The sequence below is a fragment of the Ictalurus furcatus genome, chromosome 2 (assembly GCF_023375685.1).
Source record: "Ictalurus furcatus strain D&B chromosome 2, Billie_1.0, whole genome shotgun sequence".
Classification (NCBI taxonomy): domain Eukaryota; kingdom Metazoa; phylum Chordata; class Actinopteri; order Siluriformes; family Ictaluridae; genus Ictalurus; species Ictalurus furcatus.
The window spans coordinates 5,737,537-5,765,523 of NC_071256.1; the positions used below are offsets into that span (position 1 = coordinate 5,737,537).

At 37.8% G+C, this 27,987-nt stretch overlaps 1 protein-coding gene across 3 annotated transcripts in view; it reads right to left on the reverse strand.

The window, feature by feature from the left end:
• LOC128620317 (uncharacterized) overlaps positions 1-24,751 on the reverse strand; it is a 140,185-nt gene extending 115,434 nt beyond the window's left edge. Inside the window, exons 1-7 of one of the 3 annotated variants that reach the window (XM_053645231.1) lie at positions 24,478-24,751; positions 12,371-12,673; positions 11,270-11,413; positions 8,030-8,149; positions 7,837-7,914; positions 7,580-7,647; positions 7,065-7,184 (exon numbers count right to left, since the gene is read on the reverse strand). In XM_053645231.1, coding sequence (XP_053501206.1) covers positions 7,071-7,184; positions 7,580-7,647; positions 7,837-7,914; positions 8,030-8,149; positions 11,270-11,413; positions 12,371-12,673; positions 24,478-24,526 — 876 coding nt within the window. In that variant the 5' untranslated portion in view covers positions 24,527-24,751 and the 3' untranslated portion in view covers positions 7,065-7,070. Of the gene's footprint in view, positions 1-6,979; positions 7,185-7,579; positions 7,648-7,836; positions 7,915-7,996; positions 8,150-11,269; positions 11,414-12,370; positions 12,674-24,477 lie in introns of those variants that run through there. The other 2 variants (XM_053645223.1, XM_053645216.1) reach the window with 2 other exon arrangements.
• Between the last annotated feature and the right edge of the window lie 3,236 nt (positions 24,752-27,987).

Below are 27,987 nucleotides of genomic sequence, written 5' to 3' on the forward strand. Positions count from 1 at the left end.
CATTTGGTTGAATTAAATAGGACAATCTACTATATGATGTTTACGCTGCATTACTTTCTAATTCTGACAGACTAGATAATAACTACTCAGTTATTATCAATACACAAATGCTAAGCAACTAACGAGGGGAAACACAGAACTTACAAATGGGAACCAGTCAGGGAAAAACACAAGACAGGTATGTACAGAAAATCAGTGGAACAACCAAGGAAGAAATTCATACTATGAGAGAGATGCCCTCTGCTGGTCTGGTAGGGAATTGTCTGTGGTGACAAATATAAAGTGAGTTTTTATATTTTTTTAATTACTCTTCTTTGTGTCACAGTATCTATGTAAATTGCGCAAAACATCATAGTCTTCTATATTTCGCTTATTATTATAGTTTTTTTTGTTAGAATACTGGACTCAGGTTTTTTTTTTTTTTATCTGTTAATTGTATTGAACTATTTAGGTTTTGATTCGTTTCATTCACCACTCCAGAAACTTCCTGGCAGAACAGAAATTTGCCACTTTCTTCTGACCTCTCTTATTAACAAGGTGTTTCCACCCACAGAATTGTCGCTCACTCAATGTTTTTTGTTTTTTGCACCATTCTGTGTAAACTCTAGAGACTGTTGTGTGTGAAATTCCCAGGAGATCAGCAGTTTCTGAAATACTCAAACCAGCCCTCCTGGCATCAATATCTATTCCACAACATCGCAGAGCTCACACTTTTTATTCATTGCGGTGTTTGATGTGAACATCAACTGAAGTTCTTCAGATGTATCTGCATGATTTTTTTTCCATTGTGCTGCTGGCACATGACTGGCTGATTAGATAACTGCATACATGTTCTTAATGGACGGTGAGATTATAGATTTTTGTTTATTACATTTATTTCAGTTATGTGATATCAATAGCATCACAACCTTTGTTTGATGGATCCAATATACACCCACCAAGGAGCAGGCCAATTGGGACATCCTCCTCACACATGCTGCACGAGAGTAGCATTTATTTGAAATAATGACATACAGTTCACCAATTTGTGACTTTGTTAAATTGTCTCAGCATCCACACACACACACACACACACACACACACACACACACACACACACACACACACAAACACACACACACAGGACGGTATCTGGGTGATTCTTACCACCACTGGACTTTATCTGGTGGTCACAGAACCACAGCTGTACACATAACTAGTGTTCTCATGGTACTGCAGAGCCAGTGTAAGACATGTCAGAGTAATCACATGATTGTAGCCAGGGCAGCATGGGGACTGATGGGAGAATGGCTACTTCCTCTTTCTCACAACACCAGTTAACCAACATTGTGCCATGTACAGAGAATACTGAGTAATACACCACACTCAACAACCACACGGTCATACATCCCTTACATTTCTTTTTATAGTTGGCTGCATACATTTCTCAATACTGAGTTCACTCTCCTCTTTATCAACATGTAGCTCAGTACAGCAGTTACCCTCACATCCAACATGCACTAAAACTAACAACACACTTCATACACACCTCAAAATCAACTCATTCTACCAGAACACTAACAAAGGCTCTCTCTCTCTCTCTCTCTCTCTCTCTCTCTCTCTCTCTCTCTCTCTCTCAACAGGAACACCTTATCATTCATAACACAGTGACCTGAAAAACACTAATACCAGGAAACATTACAAGATGCATGACTGACTTTATTTTTACATGAACCAACATTACATTACAAAACAAGAATGTTGTCTCTTTATAGTATAGAAGGTACTACAGTATATGTAACAGGAATGAATCAGAAACACTGGCATATACTCCAGTAAACAATAAAATATGCAAATTTCATTATTTGGGATTATTCAGAATCATACTGAACATAGACACACACATATGCATGTAAGATATCGATCAAGCACACTGAAAATGCTCTTATCCAGAGTGTGTTACAGAAGTGCTTTGAAGTCTCTCTCAAAAAACACACCCTCATGCTAGTTCACTTAGGAGATGCCGGGTTGTGGATATTACTTAGCTTACATCATACCTCACACTCTTTTAAAACTGAAGCATCGCGCGGCTTCTGTGAACAGTAAAGCCCCGCTGTCTTTGATTTGATTGGCCATTGAAAACATTTTTTTCAACTTCTTTTTATTCCATTTTATCAAGTGCAGCCGTACAGTACAATTAGTAATTCAGCGATATAGCACAGGTATAAATGTCTTACAGGGCAGTCCATGGCTTCCAATATCCTCTCAGTGTCCACATATATTTCCCCCTCATGGGACAAAATGGTAAGTAAGGGGTTACAACCACCAATACAGTCAATAGATAAAAAATAAATCAATCAATCAAAAAAGACAAAAATAGAAGCACAGTAATAATTAATAAACAATAGTAATGCGTGAATAACATCAAGATGGCATTCAGGTTTAGATAACAAAGAGAATCCATTTAAAACATTTTGACATTGATGAGTGCTGCGAGACCACCGAGGCAGCTCAGACTAATTTTTTATTTTTTATTTTAAAAAAAATGTTTTTATTAACTTTTTGTCATCCTAACATACGTAGCGGTGCATAATTGAGTGCAGCAGAGCAGCATCAAAAATTTGGCCATATCTGATTACTGGGGGGGACGTGTCCCACTCAATGTCTATGCTGGACCAGACCAGGAAAGAAAACAGAAGTAGACCAGAAATAATCATAATCAATGGTGTAAATTGATGGAGACGCATCTGACTTTCTAGTGATCCAGATCCACACAGCAACATTATGTGTGTTTAGTGAGTAGGCACACATTAAGTGCAGAACCGAACATAAGCTGCAACATTAAGTTCACTGCTTTCAAGATACATGAATTCTAGTGTTTGGGACGAAGTTGTAATGTCCATCAGTATAATCACCAGCAATCACCCCGCGATATCTCTCCTTGACATGTTAGAGGGACTAATTCGTAATATGACATAAAATAATGACATTCATAAATGCAAATAAACGGGAATTAACACAGGGCACATATCAGCATAAATAAAGAAGAAAGGAGGGGGGAAAGGTCTAAGGAGGGGTCTCATAAGTCCTCTTCTACAACCCCCATTCCAAAAAAGTTGGGACCCTGTGTAAAATGTAAACAAAATCAGAATGCAATGATTTGCAAATCTCATAAACCCATATGTTATTCACAATAGAACATGAAAAACATATGAAATGTTTAAATATTAAACGTCTCTCAGAAGTAAACATGATGAGATCTCTTATCATCACAGCATATTTCTGGGCCTTTTTTAATTTCCATACATTGCAATGATGGAAAGTAGTTACAAGTAAAGTCTCTTTTAAATACTTTTAAAAGATTCAAAAGTATTTTCAACATCCAAAGCATTCCAAATATAATATGATTTCTAGAAAAAGTGGGCAGTGAAACACAAGACAGGTATGTACAGGAAATCAGTGGAACAACAGAGGAAGAAATTCAAACTATGAGAGAGATGCCCTCTGCTGGTCTGGCAGAGAATTAACCGTGGTGACAAACATAAAGTGATATTTTCTATATTCAATATTTTGACTCTGCTTTGTGCCAGTATCTATGTAAATTTTACAAAACCCATACACTTTTACATTTGACTTCATTATTATGGCTTCTATTTAGTTGAGTTAGCTTTTATTTCTTCATTCTTCTTAGAATAAAGAATGACATGAATGTACTTTTATCAGTTTATGGTTATATTTAATGTTGTGGAAAATCTGCAAAACAAGTTACTTCCTGTAATCACTTATGTCATAGCAACTACCTGCTGAAAAATCCAGCCTGTTCTGACCAGTTTTAGCTACCAAAACACAGTCAGAGCTGCTCAGTCTGGTAAACCATCTTTACTAGCTTCTACAGTAAGTGCTCATAGAGCATTAATGTAAACCTGTGATTTAAATTATGACCAACACTATTGTCAGAACTGCTGTTATAGAAAATTAATCGGCACCTTCTGAACAATCAAGTTAGACAATTCAACACTTACTGTATCCACACAGCAACATAATTACAAATAAAAGAAAGAAAGTAACCATAAACCTGAATTTGTTCCATGAGAAACTGCATGTTCTATCTCGACTGCTACAGCAGGTGGCACCATATCCCTTATAATGGTAATGTGCATAATTAACAAGCTTTTAAATAGCTGTCCTTTTGCACCTCAATCATAGACATGAGCCATTCACTAATGGAGAATATAATAATGTTTCACAATATATATATAATATATATATATATATATATATATATATATATATATATATATATATATATATATTATTGTGTTACTAAAACATATATATCTTTATATATATATATATATATATATATATATATATATATATATATATATATATATATATATATATATGTTTTAGTAACAATAAAAACTGAAGCAAAAAATTTGGCAGGGTATTTCCACATTTTTGTAAAAAACAAAACAAAAAAAACAAACAAACAAAAAACCAAAACAAACAAACATAAAAAATAAATAAACCCATGAATCCATGGGATCCATGAAATTAGTGCCCAGTGTGTATTAAAATCTCAGTAAAAGAAACTCTGGTTATTTCACCAGCCCCCAACCCTCTCTGGGCTCAAGGCCTTGTCAATATCAGAGCCTGGTTAGAGTTGGTCAGAAACATGATTGAAAACAAGGCTAAAACACTTGACTTATGTGATAGGCTTCTACCAAGTTCATTTTTAGAGTTACACCATAACAGACAGACAACATACAGTCATCTAGCACACAGTCGAGCAGATTGTTTTAAACAGTTTTAGATAGACCTTTCTTCAACTGTGTTTGACACAGCAGGTGTGTTTCCTGTTGTTAGAGAGATGAGAACAGAAGAGATAATATCATTAACCAGGGTTGCCAAGGTTTAGCAAAATCTCCAGCCCATCTACATCTCAACACACACACAAAAGACCTGAAACCACCGCAAAAATTCCAGCATTGGCAATGTGACACATTTTTAATCTTTTTCTTAATCTTTATGTGGGAAGTTCACTGTGGTGCACTTACATTTCTGATGTATGGACATTTCATAACCTCCCTTTTTCTTTCCTAATCTTTACAATATACACTCACTGTCCACTTCAATAGGAACCTGTTCATTTATGTAGTTATCCAATCATTCAATTATGTGGCAGCTGCATGATGCATGACATGCAGATACAGGTCAAGGGATTCAGATAACGCTTGCCATGAATGTAAATGTTAAAAAGCTCTTGACCTGTGTCTGCCTCATGTTATGCATTGTGCTGCTGACACATGATTGAATGACTGGATAACTACATAAATGAGCAGGTGTAGAGGTGTTCCTAGTAAAGCAGATGGACATCATAGACATACTGTCTGCACTGTCTCCACATTTTGCCATTGTTTGCAGAACTATATTAGATTTAATTTAGATTATTTTCTATAAAACAAGATCTTTGGTGGTGAAAGTATTTTCAGCTAGCCCAATTTGGCTTAAAAACTACAACCATGTCATTAACAGTCCTGCTCTTTACTGAAAATGTTCATAGAGCGAGCATGGGGCAGAGGGATTTCTTCCTCAATGGGCCTCTATTAATGCTTATTGCAGTTCCTACTTTGACCACAAGGTACAAAAATAACTCTAGTGAGTAAAATGGGGTGGTGAGCACACTGCCCCCCACAATATCACAAAGTAGGAAGGTAAAGAGATTAGTGGTGCATTGGTTTGTAGGTTTCTATATCTGTCAAATATTTAGTAAATCGTTAGTCGATCAAATAAGTAATTAGTATTTCAATGCCATTTAAAATGCATGGAGCTGTTCTTCTTTAAGAAGAATATTTATTAAATTATTGATGTATTGGGGGGGGGTCTGATCCCTCTGCTCCTATGGATGATCCACCACTGCTTCCTGCTAATAAAATGAATGCTAAGGTTGTCAGATGTAATGCATGGCATGTAACCAGTAGATCTCACAATGCCTATTTTCATGTCCCCAGCACCCCAGAACATAGATGTTGTTTAAAGTTTGCTTTCCAATAGCAAGTATATCAATACAAAACTCTACCCTTCTGCCTCTCCTTAGCTCCCAGATGGCCGGAGGCTTCAGGATACTGTTTAGGAAGAAAATTATGTTGTACCCCAGTTTAAAAAAAAAAAAAACCCAAACAAATCATTTCAACACATTTCAATAAAATACACATGGATTTCAGTTTTGAAGAACCACCTTCTGTTTTATAGCCACACTAGTTGTCAAATTAAAGTAGGTACAGCATTTTTGTAAATGATAGAATTTTGTTTATTACAGTAATTTCTGTTAAGGTAGATATAAAGTAAAGTTGAAACAGTATGCTAGTTAAGCATGTAACTATGGTTCCAGAGTAAAAGTAAGAAATTTCCAGGGAAAGACGTCCATATGACAGTGATATACTGCAAATACTTTGTTGTACATTACTTTGTGACTATGTTGAATGGTCTCAGCATGTATGCACACAGGATGGTATCTGGGTGATTTTCACCACCTCTGGCAGTGTTAATAAAACCACAGTTGTGAACATAAATAATGCTCTCATGTTAGAGCCAGTGTGAGACACTCAGTATGTCAGAGTAACCACATGATTGTGGCAGGACAGCATGGGGGCTGATGGGAAAATGGCTACTTCCTGTTTCCCACAGCATCAGTTAACTGACGCTGTGGCATGCACAGAGAATACTGTGTAATACTCCACACTCAACATGTACACTGTCATATTTTTACATTTGGCGACATACAGCATATACAGCATACGTCTTTTTGCACAAAACAGTATGATGGCAAAAAACTTCTAGAACTTTAATTGATTATATAAGAATAATATGCATAACATAAAAATTGACATGTACACTCAAAATATAATTAGCAAGATTTATCCATCTGCAGTTTTTTATTCATTAACAGACATTAACAGTGAATGCAGAACAACAACCTTAGCTAAAGTAAATGTAACACAATACTCTGGATGAATCTGATGAATTTGCTTTTTAATGGTATGAAAACATTATATATAATATATAAATGTATGTATATTTACTGTGGATTAGATTGTTAGAATGCTGGCATATTCAGTTTTGTCTCCAGCGTTGATCTGGACCCGTGCTGCTCCGGCTGTGTTCACGTGGGTTACAGTAGAGTAACTAACATCAGGTTCAGTCTGTGGAAAGACAGAACATGAAAATTATACAAATAACACACATTTACTGTTGACTACAAGAGGCAAGTAAAATCCTGTGAAGTCGACACAAATCTCCAAATCTGACTTTCTTTACACAATGTGTTTTTTTTTCTGATAGAAATAGCAGAAGATGTTTTCCTACAGTACAGCAAAACAACTAAAGATCTAAAGGTAGAAACAAATATGCTATAACTGTTACTGTAAAAGCCATGCAGAATTAAATGGAGATTAAATTAAGAATACAGTAGGACTCTGATGGACGATGAGAATTTGATGAAATTGTATAGTTCCTTTTCAGTCATTTATCTTCTGGCTCAAAGACTTAAAGATAATAATAAAAATGCAGCTGAGCTCAGGCCTGCACGTACACTAACCTGATCCTTCTGCTTTCTCTTACAGTCCGGACGTCCTTCAGTAATCACGTTCTCTCCACATCTTCCTCCTAAAGAGAAAAGACCTCAGAAATCACACCTCTAGTGGAAACTACACAATTTCATTTTCCTTATCCAGAGACACTTACAGAAGTGCTGCTGCTTCTACAGGTTTCAGTTCATCAATCTCAGAATTTGTTGTTGTTGTTGTTGTCGTTGTTATGTGTGTGTGTGTGTGTGTGTGTGTGTGTGTTTTGTACCTTTGCGTCTCCAACAGATAAATGCCACTACACCGGGTATCACCAACAATAACAATAAAACCGCCAGAATGATGAAAACTGTGTAATAAAACACACCAAAATGTTAATAAATGTAAAAATACAGATGTGTTTTTTCATTGCTGATGAAAAGTTTTGGCACCTATAAAGAGGCTGCTGTGTGTTTGCTGTTTACCTTGTTCCAGTGTTGTTGAGGATGATGCAGGTGAAGAGTTTGTTGTTTTACTCTGAGGCGGTTCTGATGAAGGTGTTGTGTCTGTTTTCCTCGAGCGTGTTGAAGTTTCTGTTCTTCCTACTGAAAAAGACAAAACGTATTAAAACTAGATTTTTTAAAAATCAAATGTTAATTCAAGACCGCGAACATGCTAACCACTAAGCCATCGTGCGCCCCACCTGATTCACGTTTCTGTTAATGAGCACACTTATATATAGCCATTGTCTGCACTGTTTCTCTGTCTTTTATGGTCTTAAACTTCCGCGTTCCATGTTCCTGTGTTTTGTTTCATGCCACAGTATTTTGCCTAGTTGTCTTAGTGTCTTTGTTTTGTTGTTTGCTTGTTTGTTTGTTTGTTAATAAACATTATATATCTGCGATTGCTTCCGAACCCATCCTTGAAACATGACAGAACGAAAGACGTACTATCGGAAGCAGCAGACCGCCAGGATGGAGAACTGGGGCGTCAGGATGCCACAGATGATTGTGGAGTACTTCGCCACACTACGCCCAGAGGCGGAGGAGTACCAAGCAGCGCTACGAAAGCAGCAGGTTGCCAGGAATTACCTGGCCTTCACCTCACCTCCCATGTTCACGGAGGACTATGCCACACCACGCCAACAGGAGGGGGAGTCTATGGTCGGGGCTAATACCACCTCCCACCCTCCCTCCCCTATTATGGATTTAGTTCAGCAAGCAGAGTCAGCGGAGAACGAAAGTCAGCCTCCCTGCTCGTCTGAGGATGCCGCTCAGCTTTTTGGTTCAGCTGAGGATGCTGCTCTGCCTTCCTGCTCAGCTGAGGTCGTCGCTCTGCCTTCCTGTTCAGCTGGGGATGTCGCTCTGCCTTCATGTTCAGTGGAGGTCGTCACTCTGCCTTCCTGCACCGCTGAGTACGCCGCTCTGTTTGCCTGCACCGCTGAGGATGCCACTCCGCCTTCCTGCTTGGCTGAGGAGGTCGCTCTGCCTTCCTGCTCGGCTGAGGTCGTCGCTCTGCCATCCTGCTCAGCTGAAGATGTCTCTCTGCCATCCTGCTTTGCTGAGGACATCGCTTTGCCTCCATGTTCTGCTGAAGATGTCGTTCCTCTTCTTTGCTGTGTATGTCACTCCCCCCTCATGCTCCACGGAGGACATCATTCCCCCCTCATGCTCCACGGAGAGCATCGTTCCTCCCTTTGGCCTCGCGGAGAACCTTGCTCCTCTCCCTGGCCTCGTGAAGAACCTCGCTCCCCTCTATGGCCTTGCAGAAATCTTTGAGCTTCCCTCGGGCCTCGCGGAGAACATCGCACCCCTCTCCTGTCCCACTGAGGAAGCTGTCCCGCTGTCCTGTTCTGCTGAGGAAGCTATCCTGCTGCCCTGTCCTGCTGAGGAAGCTATCCAGCTGCCCTGTCCTGCTGAGGAAGCTATCCAGCTCTCCTGCCCGCCGAGGACGTCGCTCCGCTTTCCTGCCCTGCCGAGGACGTCGCTCCGCTTTCCTGCCCCGCCGAGGACGTCCCTCTTCCTCCCTGCTCCGCTGTGGACGCCGATCAGCCTCCTAGTTTTGCTGGGGACATTTTGCCCAGGGGGCCAGGACCACCAGCTGGAGGGCGTGTATTTTTGGGCGCTCCGGGAGAAGCGCCCTTGGGGGGGGTTCTGTCATATATCAAGGTAACATTGGACTTCAGTTCCTATCAGCCACTGCACTGCACTACATGTCACATGACCACCTGCACCTGATTCACGTTTCTGTTAATGAGCACACTTATATATAGCCATTGTCTGCACTGTTTCTCGGTCTTTCGTTGTCTTAGACTACCGTGTTCCATGTTCCCGTGTTTTGTTTCATGTCACAGTATTTTGCCTAGTTGTCTTAGTGTCTTTGTTTTGTTGTTTGATTGTTTAAATAAACGTTGTAATCTGCGATTGCTTCCGAACCCATCCTTGATTCGTGACATTTCTGAACTTTGTCTAATTGATGAGTTTTATCTCTTCTTGTTCTTAATTGGCTTAATATGCAATTTATGATTCTGTACTTGCATGTTATATTGTATATTGCACTGTATTATTTAAATATTGCAAATTGTGTTTAGTGTACATTGTATTGTGTATATACATAGCACACAGTATATAATATATACTTATATTCACACACTACTTTATTATATTCTATTTTATTCTATTCAACAGACCAAAGAAATAGGTCATTCAAACCACACTGATGCAAAAAGACTGTAATTGAACTAAACTAACAAACATGTCACTGTAAGGAGACATTATATCAGTACAATAACATGTTATATCAACAATAACATGCAATCAATTTCACTGTTAACAGTTTTTTTTTAGTGTCAAGCTCTTTTTGTATTTTGTGTGGGACTGCGAGTAGGCTAATATTACCATCCAATCTAGCTAATTATTCATAAATGGAAATAGGCAGCGTTTAAAAAGAAATATTATTGTGTGAATAACAAATTATTCATCATTGTGCAACACGAATACCACACGCCAAAAGAACTTACACTTAAACTTTCCATTTAGTAAAAAAAAAAAGGAGAGAATGTTTTATTGCCCCTTTGAGCTCATCACGACCTCTGAGCGCTCAGCGTGGGTGTGAGCATGGGTGTGACACGTGATGTGAGTGACCAATTGTCAATGCAACATCAGGTCATGTAAAGACTTATATACACGTACACGTATAGAACTCAGAGATACACAAATTGGCCATGACCAGTGAAAAGTGCAGGGGACAAATTGACATTTTATTAAAAGTGTGAGGGACATGTCCCCTATGGGTTCTACGAGTTTTTATGACGTTTGAGTGAGAAAAGAATTCATTAATTTTGAAAGCTGAGGTTATTCAATAGTTTTTGTATCAAAGCACTGAAAAGTGATACACAGTTCAGTCCACATAGACCACTGTTGAGTTTTGAAAATGAGAACACACGATTGATAAATTCATGTAAGAAAAAAAACCTATTAATAAGGCGTAATGCAGGAAGTGAAGATGGTCGCTGACAGAGGGACAGCAGAAAAAGGTGTGAAATTCACACGCATCTATTTACAGCTAAGACCAGAATGAAGAAGTGGCGCACAAGTTTCTATAACACTTTATATGAGTTATTATAGATACATTCAATATGACAGAGTTTCAGATATGTAATTCAGTAAATAAATGTAATAATACAGATGGGGTTTTTTTTCATCACTGATGAAAAGTTTTGGCACCTAGAGGGTGTGTTTGCTGTTTATCTTGTTCCAGTGTTGTTGAGGATAGTGGAGGTGGAGAGTTTGTTATTTTACTCTGAGGCGGTTTTGATGGAGGTGTTGTGTCTGTTTTCCTCGAGTGTGTTGAAGTTTCACTTCTTCCTACTGAAAACACAAAACTTATTAAAACTAATGACTGTTGTATTTTTGGATCAAATGTTTATTTGAGACTGCAAACACTGGTAATGTACAAAGATACATTGGTATAAAATAAAAATAAAAAGATAAAAATAAAAACTGTGAGCACAAACACTCTTACCATTTTTAAGTTCATTCCCAACCACGGCGACCGTGTAATCCACCCACCCATAACACATTAAGGTGACAATTTATAAAATAAGATAATATCACAACCATTCAATGAGATGACAATTTGAGGGGAAACACATTTTTTTTTGACTATATATAGTCATGTGAAAAAAAATTTTTTGTCAAAAGAATTATTTTTCTCAAAAGAAATCTGACCTTGAGTTGTTCCCATACATAATTTTGTGCATACAGCAAATTGTGTAACTTTTGCATCCCACGTGTCCTCAAATCTTTGTAATATGGAGAGAGTACAAATATTATGTAGAAACTTGTGAAATTTGATCAATAATTTGCATTTCCATCAGCTATATCAGTAAACATTTTAATGCGCTAAAGCTTTCATCGAAAAAAAAAAAAAACCTTGGATGGAAACGTGGCTACTGACACCTTTTGAAGCTTTTATAAATGTTTATGTAGGCTTATGCCAGTTGTAATGAAGGAATTAAACAGGTGTAATGTAGCTCTATAAACACTACAGTGTTACCAAAATAAATCATAGATTAGACTGAGAAATATGTCAAATCCAATCTGATACCAGTCCAACGTTTCAGGCCAGTCTGATATCCATAATCAGTATTTACTGTCATTTATAACTTGATATTAATGTGTCACAAAATGACTCAGTGTAAAACCCTCAGTTATGGTAAATGGAGAAGACATTTTGTTACATATTTAACTATAATTCATTTGAACACTGATCAAGTCAGTGTTTTCACTGAATATCAACTTTTATTGTGTATTTAAATACTTTACCTTTAACGTGAAGCTTGATGTCTCTGTGTTCCTTCTCAGTGCTGCACCAGTAGTCTACCGCATCCTCTTCTCTCAGGTCAGATATGAGCAGAGACAGATTAGCAGGAGAAATGTGATTAAACAGCTGAAGTCTGCCACGGTAGTGTTCATCATTTAACACTTTTGTCCCAGGTCCTGTTCTGTAGGTCCACCAGGTGAATTTCTGAGTTTTGGTGTCCAGGTCAGAGCAGGAGCAGGGTAACAGCACTGAACCACCTTTGTGTCCTGTGATATCTACCTGTTTATCACCAGAGAGAGCACAGCCTACAGAAACAAACATACAAAATCTTAGAATCTATTGAATACAATATGAAGTACAACATTTCAAAATGAAATTTTATGAAAATACTTATGCCTCAGTACATTTAAACCCTAATCTCTAGTTTCTCAGCCCAGTTCCTAACTACTGTGTGTGTTACACTATCTTGTGATCGTGTGTGTATTTTATCTTTTAAATCCCAGAGATCTACTTGTAGTTAAACAGCTGTGGTTAGACACCATGTTACAACTACATCTGAAAATAAAGACTACTTGGAGAGAGTAATACTACACAATGTACAGATTTCTTTAAACTGATCAGTTCCATTTTTTACAATTACTTGCACACATTTCTCAATACTATATTCACTTTATCTAAACTCTTCACACAGTTGGCTTTACCAGCATGCAGCTCAGTACAGCAGTTAAGCTCACATCCGTAATGTCGTAAAAAAAAAAAAGCCATGGGCGTTGATTTGTTTTGAATATTGGGTGGTTAAAGTGTGAATGGGTATGCTTCCCGATATTTTTAATTAAATAAAAATAATAATAATAATAAATAGAAAAAAACATCTTTGTTATATCTGCAGTGTCATTACATAATTATCCTCTGCTAATCTATCTTTCTATCTATATACCCATCCAGCTATCTGTCTAATCTATCTATCTATCTATCATTCAGAAGTATTTATGATCAAATGATCATTTAATTTAATTTATTTTTCATTAAAACAAATTACACAGGACATACGAGTCCAAATGAATGCACACTGTAACTGATTAAAACTTGCACATCATTTACTGTGAACAAACTTGTTGTTGATAATAATGGAAATTATTAAAATAAAACTTAGCTAACATAACTCAAGGCAGTTTCCGTTAACTTGTTATATTGATATTTATGGATAAATTTAAATGAATTAGCTAGCTACAATATATGTGGCGTGTCATTAGCTAGATCAAGCATCAAGCATTAAATATCAAGCACTGTGCTCTGAGGACATAGTTGGGCGATATCAACTTGCGCAGTGGAGGGGGGATTTTAGTATTTTTATCTGATTTATTTTGACAAACTAACAATTGATGTCAAACACCAACAATGTTACAAAATAAATTACTTCTACATACGTTTCAGTTGATAATGGTATAAATATCTGGGGGTTGTAACTGCTAGTTCTGATTATTGGAGGGGTTTCCTCCCTCCCTCCCTCCCATCCCCCCAGAAAATACAGTCCTTAATAACCATCAGAACACCATACACGCCTCAAATCCAACTCATTTAACCAAAAAACTAGCAAAGTATCTCTCTCTCTCTCTCTCTCTCTCTCTCTCATCAACATACACCTATGTATACCCGAAATACACCCTGGATTGTACGTCAGTCAATTGCAGGAACCAACTATACACACACACACACACACACACACACACGAGAGAGAGACAGTTTGTATGGTACATATCACTAATTGGTTTTGACAGGTCTAGGTCAAAGGTCATCATCAATTATAATGATCTTGTCAGGTCAAAGGTCATCATCATCAATTATAATCAATTATAATTATGTTAGCAGGTCATCATCATCAAATATAATTATGTTGAATCCGGTTACGGTGCAATCCCATGCACACAAGTTCGTTCACATATATTGTATTCATACATAGTATGGTCATGTGCATTCCCACGCATATCCCCTGTCTAGGCTAACACTCCTGAGTCAGGCCTAGGTCAAAAGGTTAATGATAATTATCATTACATGTTCTTTCCTATTGCACTATTTCCGGTGCAATCCCGCACACACACACACACACACACACACACACACACACACACACACACACACACACACACATGCATACAACCCTGTCTATAAAAGCACACACATATCCAACCAAAAATATGACACACACACACACACATCCAATGAAAATAACTTTTCTATTACACTTTATATGAGTTATTATAGATACATTCAATAAGACAGAGATTGTGAGAGATGTAATTCAGTAAATGTGTAAAAACATACACTGCAAGTATTATAGAGATGTAAAATAATCTCACTGTAGATTCCTCCTTATTCATTCAGCCACCTCTCTTCATCAGTACATTTTAGACTGAAGTTAATCAGGAAGAAAAAATCCACATGATCAAAGCTGAACAGGTCTAAATAAGGAGATTATAACACAAGGCATGACGTGTATGTTTACCTTGTGTATAAAGATTACTGCTGTCTTTGGACAGTTTGGTTGTTCAGGAACAGAGCTGAACTACGGCCTACTGTAAACCCAGTCTGGACAGAAACCACATGAACTAAACACAAAGCAGCTGAACTAAGAACTGGCTAATATTCTCTCTCCTTTCTGTAATAGAAAATAGAAAATAACTTCACTCACCTGCAGCGACGTGAAACACAGCAGACAAAAGATACAAGCACTTCATCATTACTGATTCTTCTGCACACACACACACACACACACACACACACCAGTCTCTCAAAGTGAAAAACACACACACACTGTCACACTGCCTAAGTGTCTCTCTGTTATATAGTGTGATTATCAGTAAACCACAACAACCGCTGTCTCATTTCTGAAAATCTTTTAATCACTCTTTCCATGACCTAATATATATTGCTATATATATATATATATATATATATATATATATATATATATATATATATATATATATATATATATATATATAGTATTAATATTTATTCATATATTTTCTCATGTGGTCATTTTATTTTTTATTTATAGGGTCATCTCTGCAAAAAAAAAAAAAAAAATGTGCATGATCTGCAGCATTAACTTCACTCATTTCTACACACATCAATTCTACTGTTTACCAGCAAGTGTGTTTCCCTAGACTTACAGCAAGTAATAAAGATAAATTTACCATGTGTGAGCTGAGGAGCACTTACAATAATCATGAAATGGAGTCGAAGACAGAAGCAAAGCAGTTATGCTCGTACTTAGATAGGAATAACATTCATGAAATGTATCAGTCAGGGTTTAGACCTCATCATAGCACAGAGACAGCGTTAGTTAAAGTAGTAAATGACCTTCTACTGGCCTACGATCAGGGTTGTGTCTCTCTGCTTGTGTTACTCGACCTTAGTGCAGCTTTTGATACTATAGATCACACTATTCTCCTTGATAGATTAGAAAATGTTGTTGGTATTAAGGGAACAGTCCTCTCCTGGCTCAGGTCTTATCTGACTGATCGTTATCAGTTCGTAGATGTAAATGGTGAATTCTCCATGCGTACTGAGGTTACTTTTGGAGTTCCACAGGGTTCTGTTTTAGGCCCACTGCTCTTTACTTTATATATGCTACCCCTAGGTCAAATTATTCGTAAACATGGAATTAGCTTCCACTGTTATGCTGATGATACACAGTTGTATGTTTCAGCGAAGCCAGAGGACAGACAGAAGCTTAGTAAAGTTGAGGATTGTGTAAAGGACATTAGACATTGGATGTTAACTAACTTCCTTCTACTTAATTCTGATAAAACAGAAATACTTTTATTAGGCCCACGTGTAGCTAGAAGTAATCTTTCTGATCACATGGTTACTCTGGATGGTCTTTCTGTTTCATCATGTGCAGCAGTTAAAGACCTTGGAGTGATTATTGACTCCAGCCTATCATTTGATGCTCATGTAGATAATATTACTAGGATAGCCTTCTTTCATCTCAGAAATATTTCTAAAATAAGAAACATATTGTCACTACATGATGCGGAAATACTAGTTCATGCATTCGTCACCTCTAGATTAGATTACTGTAATGCCTTACTGTCTGGATGTTCCAGTAGGAATATAAATAAGCTCCAGTTAGTCCAGAATGCAGCTGCTAGAGTCCTAACTAGAACTAGAAGGTACGACCATATCACACCAATATTATCAATACTGCATTGGCTCCCAGTAAAATCTCGCATTAACTATAAAATACTTTTATTAACCTATAAAGCACTAAATGGTCTCGCGCCACAATATCTAAGCGACCTTTTGGTTTTATATAATCCGCCACGCCTACTTAGATCAAAAGATGCAGGCTATTTGACGGTACCTCGAATAGTGAAGGCTACAGCAGGGGGAAGAGCTTTCTCTTATAGAGCCCCACAGTTATGGAACAGTCTTCCTATTAGTGTTCGGGACTCAGACACAGTCTCAGTGTTTAAGTCTAGGCTTAAAACGTATTTGTTTACTCAAGCCTACCCTGACTAGATTCTGTTCTACTACTTCGCAGTCATAATTATCTTTTTTCTCCCTCTCTCCTTTCGCCGAGCCCCACACGAATTTATGGAGATACTAGAGATCCAGATCCTTTCTGCCTCTGGATGGAGTTCAAATCTTCTTTAATTCCAGACTGCTGGGACTACGGCTGCTCCTAAGGCCATACAGACTTCATATAAATCCATAATGAACTTTTTCACACTATCTGTTGTTACCCAGATGAGGATGGGTTCCCTTCTGAGTCGGGTTCCTCTCAAGGTTTCTTCCTCTTAAAACATCTTAGGGAGTTTTTCCTTGCCACCGTCGCCACTCAGTGGCTTGCTCAGTTGGGATAAATTCGCACCTTTAATATCTGTATACCATGTTGATATTTCTGTAAAGCTGCTTTGAGACAATGTCTATTGTAAAAAGCGCTATACAAATAAAATTGAATTGAATTGAATTGAAGCAAATGCAGGTTATGTAGTTTAATACCAAAAAACAACAAGTGCAAAACCCACAAACTTATACAGGCAGAGGTCAGGTGATCAGACAAACAGTCAAAACAAAGTTAGACAGAGAGACGAGGTCAAAAATGAGAACAAAGTCAAAACCAGAAAAATAAACACGATATCAAAGCTTGGTTTAGACAAGAGAGCTAATCAACTGAGTGTATACTTCTCAAAGACAGTGTGTGTGAACAGTCTCTATAAAGGAGTGGTGTGGGTGAAGGTGCAATTGGCAGCATATGTCTCTAATTGGAATTCAGGATGGTGAACGTGTTTGTGTGTGAGTTTGGGAGTTGTAGTCTTTGTCGGCCATGTTTGTTGTTCGTGGTGCATTCTGGGAAATAGAGTCGCTGGTTTGCTGTGATATGACAAGAATCTGGTCGTGTGATGATCATGACTCCTTATGAAAAGTAAGATTAAACATAAGAGTATAATTGTTATCAATAGCATAATTTATTAGAGTTTAAAGAGCTAAAAATGTAAATAAATAAATAAATAAATAAATAAAGAGCTTTAAAGTGTGCTGGCACAAATTTAGCCTATTACCCAAAAACACTTAAAATTCAACATAAAATTCAAAAACACGGTTTACTGTACTTCCTATTTCATAATATCATTATATTACCCTTCTACTGTCCCATATATCCTATTATTCTGTTTTTTATAAAGAGTATATATATTATTATTATTATAAGATATTACCCTTATAATATCTTAATATTCCTTTTTATTATTCTTATAAAGTTATTGTAGTATGTGTGTGAGAGAGTGTGTGTGTGTGTGTGTTATGTCTACTTGCCCACCCTTGACTGTACGAGAGTGTGTGTGTGTGTGTGTGGTGTGTTAGCACTCCTCAGCTCGTATACTTCTTTTTGACTTTTTGACTAATAAACCATAGTGTATTACTCTTAAAAATCTAAGATCTTTAAAGTGTGAATCCAATTCAGTATTCAATATCAGTCAATATCCGCCTCACACCGCTTCTGTGTGTCCTGGTGCCCGTCTTTTCTTCATCTCCCCTTTACTGGATACTAGGTCTCCCTCATGTTTATTTTATGACATTTTTTATCCACAACAAGTGTATTTAATTATGTATTTATTCTTCTAGGGCTTTGATTATAGAGCTATAGCTAAGCAACTACGTAGCGACATCTGTGAAAAAAAGCTGCTACTACAGCTGATCTACAGATAATTGCTCATTAGAGATCTAAATCTACATCCAGATTTCATTTATTGTCTCATATACACAATACAATTATTTTCCTTAAAGCTGTCTTGTCTACTGTTAAAAGTCCTCTACAAATAACAGTTATTTGAATTAAATTGGACAATCTACTATGTTTACACTGCATTACTTTCTATTTCTGACAGACTAGATAATAACTACTCATGAAAACAAATGCTAAGAAACTAAAGAGGGAAAACACAGAACTTATAAATGGGAACCAGTCAGGGGAAACACAAGACAGGTGTGTACAGGAAATCAGTGAACAACCAAGGAAGAAATTCATACTATGAGAGAGATGCCCTCTGCTGGTCTGATAGGGAATTGTCTGTGGTGACAAATATAAAGCGAGCTTTATATTCTTTGAGTCACATTATCTATGTAAATTGTGCAAAACATCATACTCTTGTACATTTTGCTTCATTATTATGGTTTCTATTTAACACACTGGGTTCAGATTTTTTTATCTGTTAAGTGCATTGAACTATTGAAGTTTTGTTTAGTTTGATTCACTCCAGAAACATTGTAGGATTTCAGAAGCACTGTGTAGAAAACTGGATCTCTGCACTAGCCTGCTTTACAGATTTAGTTAATTTTTGTCTATAAAACAAGATGAGATGGGCTTTTATAGGAAAATGAACAACAGAGTGGCATGATGCCGTTTTCCAACAGTACACGTCATAGTGTTTTATTTGCTTGGTAAAAAAGACAGTTTTTATTTATTAAAGAATTACATGTCTTATTTTGTCAGTTTAAAGTTATGTATAGTTATATACAGTATAATGTTGTGGAACAGCAACAACAAGTAGTTAATATTGTTGTTGCTGGCTCCTATATATACGTCCACCAAGAAGCAGACCTAGAGTAGATTTACTGAGAATGCCACCTTGTCACTACAACATGAGACTTTATTAAACTTGCCAGTCAGATTCAACCAGATCACTATGTACAGTACCAACTAGTATGGAGGATGTTAGGACTGATAACAGCCATAACAGTAATCCCCCTCCTCCTTGTGCTAGAGTCCTTTAAGGCTCCTCCTTATGAGGAAGAGAACAGACTGAAATGGGTGTCTCTGAAAACTACCTTTTTGATAGTGTTCACTTCTGAGAAAATAGTGGAAGAACTACATACTCTGGTAATAAGCTGTTCTTGTGTGTGCTCCTTGTGCCATAATGGAAAACGTTATCCAGTTGATTCTCACCACTCCTGCAGGTTAGGGAGGTTGAAATAGTAGTTAAGTATGTAACTATAGTTCAGTGAAACCTGGATATCCAGAGTAAATGCAATTAGGTTTCAGGAAAAATGTTCATATGACAGTGATATTTATTGCAAATACTATGTCACACATCACTTGTGACTTTGCTGAATGCTCTCACCATACACACACACAAACACACACACGCACACACACAGGCACGCACACACACGCAAATGCACACACACACAAACATATGCACACATTCATTCACACACACACAGACGCACAGACGCACACACCCAAACGTATGCACATGCACACACACACAGGAAGATATCCGGTGATTCTCACCACCTCTGGCAGTTACCTGGTGTTCATAAAACCACAGCTGCATACATATCTAGTGTTCTCATGTTAGAGCCAGTGTGAGACACTCAGCATGTCAGAGTAACCACATGATTGTGGGCAGGGCAGAATGGGGGCTGATGGGAGGATGGCTACTTCCTCTTTCTTACAGCATCAGTTAACTGACATTGTGCAATGCACAGAGAATACTGAGTAATACTCCACACTCAACACGCACTCTGCCATACATCCCTTACAATCTTTTATTATTCTTTTTATAATTGGTTACATGTATTTGTCAGCACTGAGATCAGTTTTTCAGAACTCTTCTCTACCAACATGCAGCTCAGTACAGCAGTTAGCCTCACATCCAATAATGCAGATTAGATCCATCTTCATTCATTCGTTTGTTCATTCTTTCATTCAGCTTCAGTGAGCACTTTATCCTACTCAGGGCCACGGTGGCTCTGGAGCCTGTCCTGGGAACACTGGGTGCAAGGAGGGAATACACCCTGGAATACATACTTAGCGTAGTCAATACACTGGTAAGTTTTTGGGAGGTGGAAGGAAACCGGAGAACCCAGAGAAAACCCACATGGACATGGGGAGAACATGTGAAACTCCACACAGACAGTAACCTGAGCTCAGGATTGAACTGGGACCCTGGAGCTGTGAGGGAGTAATGCTACCTGCTGTACCACTGTGCTGCCCATAGATCCAAACATGTCCCCTTATGTATAGAAAAAACAAAGTGTGTAGGTCTACAGCTAAATTAGGAAATAAACTGTGATTGACTGATTGATTGTTTATTCATTTATTAAGTTTTTTACTATTCAATTTTGAATACATTTTTTTTAAATACTGTTTTGTTTATTTTATAAACTGTACACAACAGGCTGGCTTTACCAGCATGCAGCTCAGTACAGCAGATAAATTCACATCCATAATGTACTATTGTCAAGAACCTCGAATCGGCACGGAAGCAGGAGCGGGCGGCAGGTGTAGAGCGTGGTATCGGGGAGTACAAGAAATGTAGTCGTAAGACAGGCAAAGGTCAAGCAAAGGGTGAGTGACATCCCTAAGTACTAGCAGTGAGAGTGTGTGTGTGTGTGTGATTGGTGCAAGGTGTGTCTGATCAGAACTCCGGGGATGGTGAGCGCATGCGTGCATGAGAAGTGAGTGTTGCATCTTGGGAATTTGAGTTCTGATCTGACGGAGCTGTGACAGAACCCCCCCCCCAAAGGGCTCACTCCGGGAGCCGAGTTCTTTCTTGGCCTCCCCCGGGGTCATGGACCAGGGAGATCAGGATAAGTTGCGTGAAAGTCTTTGGTAAGCTGTGGATCCAGTATGTCCTGCTTGGGAACCCAGCACTGTTCCTCAGGTCCATAACCCTCCCACTCGACCAAATACTCCAGCTTGCCTCTCCTGTGTCTAGATTTGAGGATGTTCTTGACACGATAAGCCGGTTGTCCATCAATTTCCAGAGGGGTCGGAGGAGTTTCAGCTGGTACTTATGTGGCTAATGGACCGTTGATAACAGGTTTGAGACGTGATACGTGGAATGAGGGGGAGATGCGGCTGTGTCGTGGCAGTTGCAGATGGTAAGTGACTTCATTGATTCACTTGAGGATCTTGAATGGTCCATTGTATCTTGGCGTTAGTTTTTTTTACAGCTATGAGCTTGTCTTAAGTCCTTGGTGGACAACCACACCCTATCGCCTGGTTGGTAATTAGGGTGTTCGTTGCGGTGGCGATCTGCTTTGCGCTTGTAGGTGTCTGTGGTCTCCTTCAGGCGTTGGTGGGTGTCAGCCCAGACACGCTCGCTACATTTAAACCATTGGTCAACAGCAGGAGCTGCGGTGGGAGTCGCGTTCCATGGGAACAGTGGAGGTTGGTAACCTAGTACGCACTGGAAAGGAGCGAGATTGATAGCCGAATGACGTAGTGAGTTTTGGGCTACTCCCCGATGATTCACCGTCATGTCTGGGTACATGGAAAAAAACAGGGAGCACTGGAGTAAAAAACCTCGGCAGCGTGCCGGATCTCCGTCGTACTTCTCCGGCGCTGGAGTGGTCGGTAAGCGTGTGGTCGGTAAGCGTGTGGTCAGTGCCGTAGAAAGCGGCGCAGTTTGGTTTAGCCGAGCTACCTGCTCAGTCAGGCTTGTGAGACGGTGATCATGGTCATTAATCATCCCGCCATGTCCCTCGATGGCTTGTGGCCAACGGGGATCTCCCGCTGCTTCAATTGGAAGGCGAAGTATTCTGTCACGAACCTCGAATCGGCACGGAAGCAGGAGCGGGCGGCAGGTGTAGAGCGTGGTATCGGGAAGTACAAGAAACGTAGTCGTAAGACAGGCAAAGGTCAAGCAATCGGACGAACAACACAAACAGGGTCAGGCAGAGAGCGTAGTCGAAACCGGAAACAAGGGTCAAGGATCACAAGAAGACAAACTAACTAGAACGGCTTGGTAACGCAGAGAAACGAGTTGACTGAGCATATACTTCGCATAGATTCTGGGTGAGTGACATTCCTAAGTACTAGCGGTGAGAGTGTGTGTGTGTGATTGGTGCCAGGTGTGTCTGATCAGAACTCCGGGGATGGTGAGCGCATGCGTGCATGAGAAGTGAATGTTGCATCTTGGGAATTTGAGTTTTGATCTGACGGAGCTGACAACTATAACTATTGCACCACTTCATACACGCCTCAAAACCACAAGAACACAAGCAAAGTCTCTCTGAACAAGAACGCTTTATCACTCACAACACAATGGCTTTTAGCAGGGAGTAAATCCAAAGTACAGAAAAATTTAACCATAGAAATTCCAAGAAAATAACAAAAAATATATAAATTTGCCACACACACACACACACACACACACACACGTCAGATATCACATATCTCCAAGTTCTAAAAATATAATTTTTATATATAAAACAATTTTAAAAATCATGCACTGAGTCGATTCAGACAAGTTCATCATTCAGACATGAACAGGAAATGCACAGTGGTAGTGATAGCTCAGTGGTTAAGGCACATTGGGCTATCGGGAGAATATCCTGGAAACACTGGGTGTGAGGCGGAAATACACCCTGGATTGTATGCTAGTCGATTGCAGGAAACCACACACACACACACACACACACACACACACACACACACAATCATAAGCAGGTTATCTTAGGCACCTACCGGCATGTTTTAGGATTTAGCAATCTAATTCAGTCGTTAATCAAATCTAATTAGTTAAAAAATATATTTTTAAAAGTAACACTTTGTTTCTTTGATGTTTGGTTAAAATGAAATTCCTTAGTTTTGAAAACAGTATGTAAATGTGAAAAATAGATACACAGTTTTATTGGAGTTGGAGTTTGAGTGAGAAAAGAATTCATGAATTTTGAAAGCTGAAGTTATTCAATCCTTTTTGTGTCAAAGTAATGAAAAGTGATACACAGTTAAGTCACATAGACCGTTGATGTGAGTTTCAAAAATGTGAACACAGGATTGATAAATACATATTACTAAATATGGTGTAAAATGTAATGCAGGAAGTGAAGATGGTCACTGACAGAGAGACAGCAGACAAAGGTGTGAAATTCACACGCATCTATTTATAGTTAAGACCTGAATGAAGAAGTGACGTACAAGTTACAGGAAAATAACTTTTCTATTACACTTTATATGAATTATCATAGATACATTCACTAAGACAGAGATTGTGAGAGATGTAATTCAGTAAATGTGTAAAAAAAACATACACTGTAAGTATTATAGGGATGTAAAATAATCTCACTGTAGAGTCCTCCTTATTCATTCGCCCACCTCTCTTCATCAGTACATTTTAGACTGAAGTTAATCAGGAAGAAAAAATCCACATGATCAAAGCTGAACAGGTCTAAATAAGGAGATTATAACACAAGGCATGACGTGTATGTTTACCTTGTGTATAAAGATTACTGCTGTCTTTGGACAATTTAACTAGAAGTACATGCTGCTCTTGAAATTTAGCATTTTAATAACATTACATTTATAAAATATAAAGCCATAATCAAATATTTCCATTGAATGTGTTCATCTCTGTTGGGCCTATTATTATTATAACACTGTAGTAAGTAAAGTTGTTATTAAGTAAAACTCTAAATGATAAACATTTGACAGTGTTTGGTTTGGTTGTTCAGGAACAGGGCTGAACTACGGCCTACTGTAAACCTAGTCTGGACAGAAACCACATGAACTAAACACAAAGCAGCTGAACTAAGAACTGGCTAATATTTTCTCTCCTTTCTGTAATAGAAAATAGAAAATAACTTCACTCACCTGCAGCGACGTGAAACACAACAGACAAAAGATACAAACACTTCATCATTACTGATTCTTCTGCACACACACCAGTCCCTCAAAGTGAAAAACACACACACTCTCTGTCACACTACCTGAGTGTCTCTCTGTTATATAGTGTGATGATCAGGAAACCACAACAACCACTGTCTCATTTATCATTTTTTCAAAATCTCTTTAATCACTCTTTCCATGACTCAATTTACATTTTATACGTAGTATTAATATTTATTTATATTTTATCTCATGTGGTGGTTTTATCTTACCTTACTGTATATCCCCCCCCCCCCCCATCCAAAAAGAAAAAAAAAACAAAACTGTCCATGAACATTAATTTAATAAACATTAACTTCACTTATTTCAACACATGACTTCTAGTGTTTAGGACAAAGCTGTAATGTCCATCAGTATATTCACCAGCAAGTGTGTTTAACTAGACTTACAGGAAGTAATGAAGACACATTTACCATGTGTGAGCTGAGTAGCACTTAGAGGCTGGTCATGAGTGATGATCATGAAAAGTAATAATAATCGTGAGTATAATTGTAATCAATAACATGATTTATTAGAGTTTAAAGAGCTTAAAATGTAAATAAATAAATAAATAAATAAATAAATAAAAATGTTTATTTCATTTTTTTAGTTTAATTATTTATTTATTCGTCCTAGGTCTTTGATTATAGAGCTACGGCTAAGCGACTAAGTAGCGACATCTTGTGCCATAAACCTGCTACTACAGCTGGTCTACAGATAATTGCTCATTAGAGATCTAAATCTACATCCAGATTTCTGCCTAGCGATAAATCTAGCGACTTTTTTTGGACAAACCTTAGCGACTTTCCGAATGTCACCAGTTCTGTCCTGTAGCGCGAGGTGTTACTTTCCCTCTCTCTGCTTCTGCTCTGTTCAGTGAGAGTCTGAGAGCCGGAGATTTAACAATGTCTTGGATAACGAGACGCGCCCTTCATCCCAATTTATAGGCCTATAATTCATATGTGAATGTTTTTAGAATGCAAGATGAAAGTAATGCAACATATTTTACATGTGAAATAGTCCACGTTACTACAGCCTAGTTCTCTTGTTCAAAGTAGTTATAGTGTTCTATAATTGCAATTATAGTGAAGTTTTATAAGGAAATGAGCTGTAAGTATTATTGAGCATCTTGCAGAACCAGACACAGTTCTTCTGGAGACTTTGACTGTCGCACTTGCTTCTTATTTTTGCAGCAAAATCCAGCAGCCATCATTATGGTATTTGGTCTGAAAAGTGTCTCTTACCGCTTAATATACTGTTGTTTTTACTGACATACAAACATTTTTTCTGTAACATTTAATTTTGTGCTGGAAAACTAGTGTTTGGGAATCTGAAATGTTTTTATACTGACTCGATAATGTAGAAGTCTATTAATTAATGTAGAGTTTGTACTTATAGAGATATACATAGAGATATGTAAAGTTTGTACTTAAAAAATAGGGTGCATAAGACTTTTGCACAGTACTGTGTGTGTATATATATATATATACATATATATGTGTGTGTGTGTGTGTGTATTCTGTTTAGTTTTTGCGTAACATCTAGCCTATAGACAATTCTATTCCAGGATGCCCGACTTCTAATCGTCTTCTTAGTTTGTCTGTTAGATATCTGTTTGTGTGCTCAGTGTTTTTTGGTATCTGAGCTGGAGCTTTTTAACCCTGATTTTGTATAAATAATCCTCATGTATATGGAGCCCTATAACCTTCCTGAGAGCCCATTGTTACATATTGAACCAATATTCAGCAGTTTTGTAAATATTAAGTAAACATGAAGAAAAAGTGCTGTAGATGTACTGAGTTCTGCTGGAGGTCGAGTTTGAGAGAAAACAGAATTCATGAAGTTTGAATAAAGCTATTTATATTATATACTGTATATTCATATCATTATATTCAGTGCCACAAGTTTGTGTAAGTGTAATGAAAACTGATCCACTCAGACTGCTAACTGTGTGAGTCCTGAAAAAGTGAATTCAGTAATGATAAATGCATGTAACTAATTGTAAGGAAAAAAACGGTAACAAATTGTAAGGAGTGTTAGGAAACATTCAGAAAAGCTAGGTTAGAAATACCCATTCATTCCAGTCAGATTCAACGATCCTCATTCTTTTATTTTTACCTGAATTCAGCAGAATTTAAAAGTCACAAACAAGAACAGATATAGGAGTCTTCTTACATGAAACAGGATGATGATAAAAGCCTTCTACATTTATTTCTTATTCTGATATAAGAATGATACACATAAGATATAAAATTATGCGTACGCTCTGAATACTTCTGCAAGATTATCCATCAGCAATTTTTAATGATTAACACACAAAGTAAATGAGGAACAATACCCTTAGCTAACATAAATAAATGTAATGCAATACTCTGGAAACCCCGCCCCCTTTCCCCCTTACATTCATATATCTGAATCTGCTATTTACTTACAAACCAAAATATGAAAAGAACAATTTGGGGGAAAACGTGCTTACCATGGTGTGTATTTAATATATGTTTTCATCATTATTATATAATATCTGAGAGTGTACTGTAGGTATATTTACTATGGATTAGATAAATTTTACACTTTATCAAAACTCTTCACACAGTTGGCTTTACCAGCGTGCAGCTCAGTACAGCAGATAACCTCACATCCATAATGTACTATAACTATCGAAACACTTCATGCATGCCTCAAAATCATCTCGTTCTACCAGAACACAAGCAAAGTCTCTCTCAACAAGAACGCTTTATCACTCACAACACAATGACTTTTTGCAGGGACTAAATCCAAAGTACAGAAAAACTGAACCATAGAAATTCCAATAAAATAACAAAAATATGTACATTTTCCACACACACACACACACACAAACACACACACACGTCAGATATCACATATCACCAGGTTCTAAAAATATAATTTTTATATATAAAACAATTTTAAAAATCATGCACTGAGTCGATTCAGACGAGTTCATCATTCAGACATGAACAGGAAATGCACAGTGGTAGTGGTAGCTCAGTGGTTAAGGCACATTGGGCTATCGGGAGAATATCCTCACTGGGTGTGAGGCGGAAATACACCCTGGATTGTATGCTAGTCAATTGCAGGAAACCACACACACACACACACACACACACACACACACACACACACACACACACACACACACACACACAAACACAATCAGCAGGTTATCTTAGGCAGTCCACCTACCGTCATGTTTTTAGGATTTAGCAATCTAATTCATTCATTAACTAATTAGATTAGATTAAAATATATATATTTTTTTAAAGTAACACTTTGTTTCTTTAATGTTTGGTTAAAATGAAATTCCTTAGTTTTGAAAACTATGTAAATGTGAAAAATAGATACACAGTTTTATTGGAGTTGGAGTTTGAGTTGGAAAAGAATTCATGAATTTTGGAAGCTGAAGTTATTTAATCCTTTTTGTGTCAAAGTAATGAA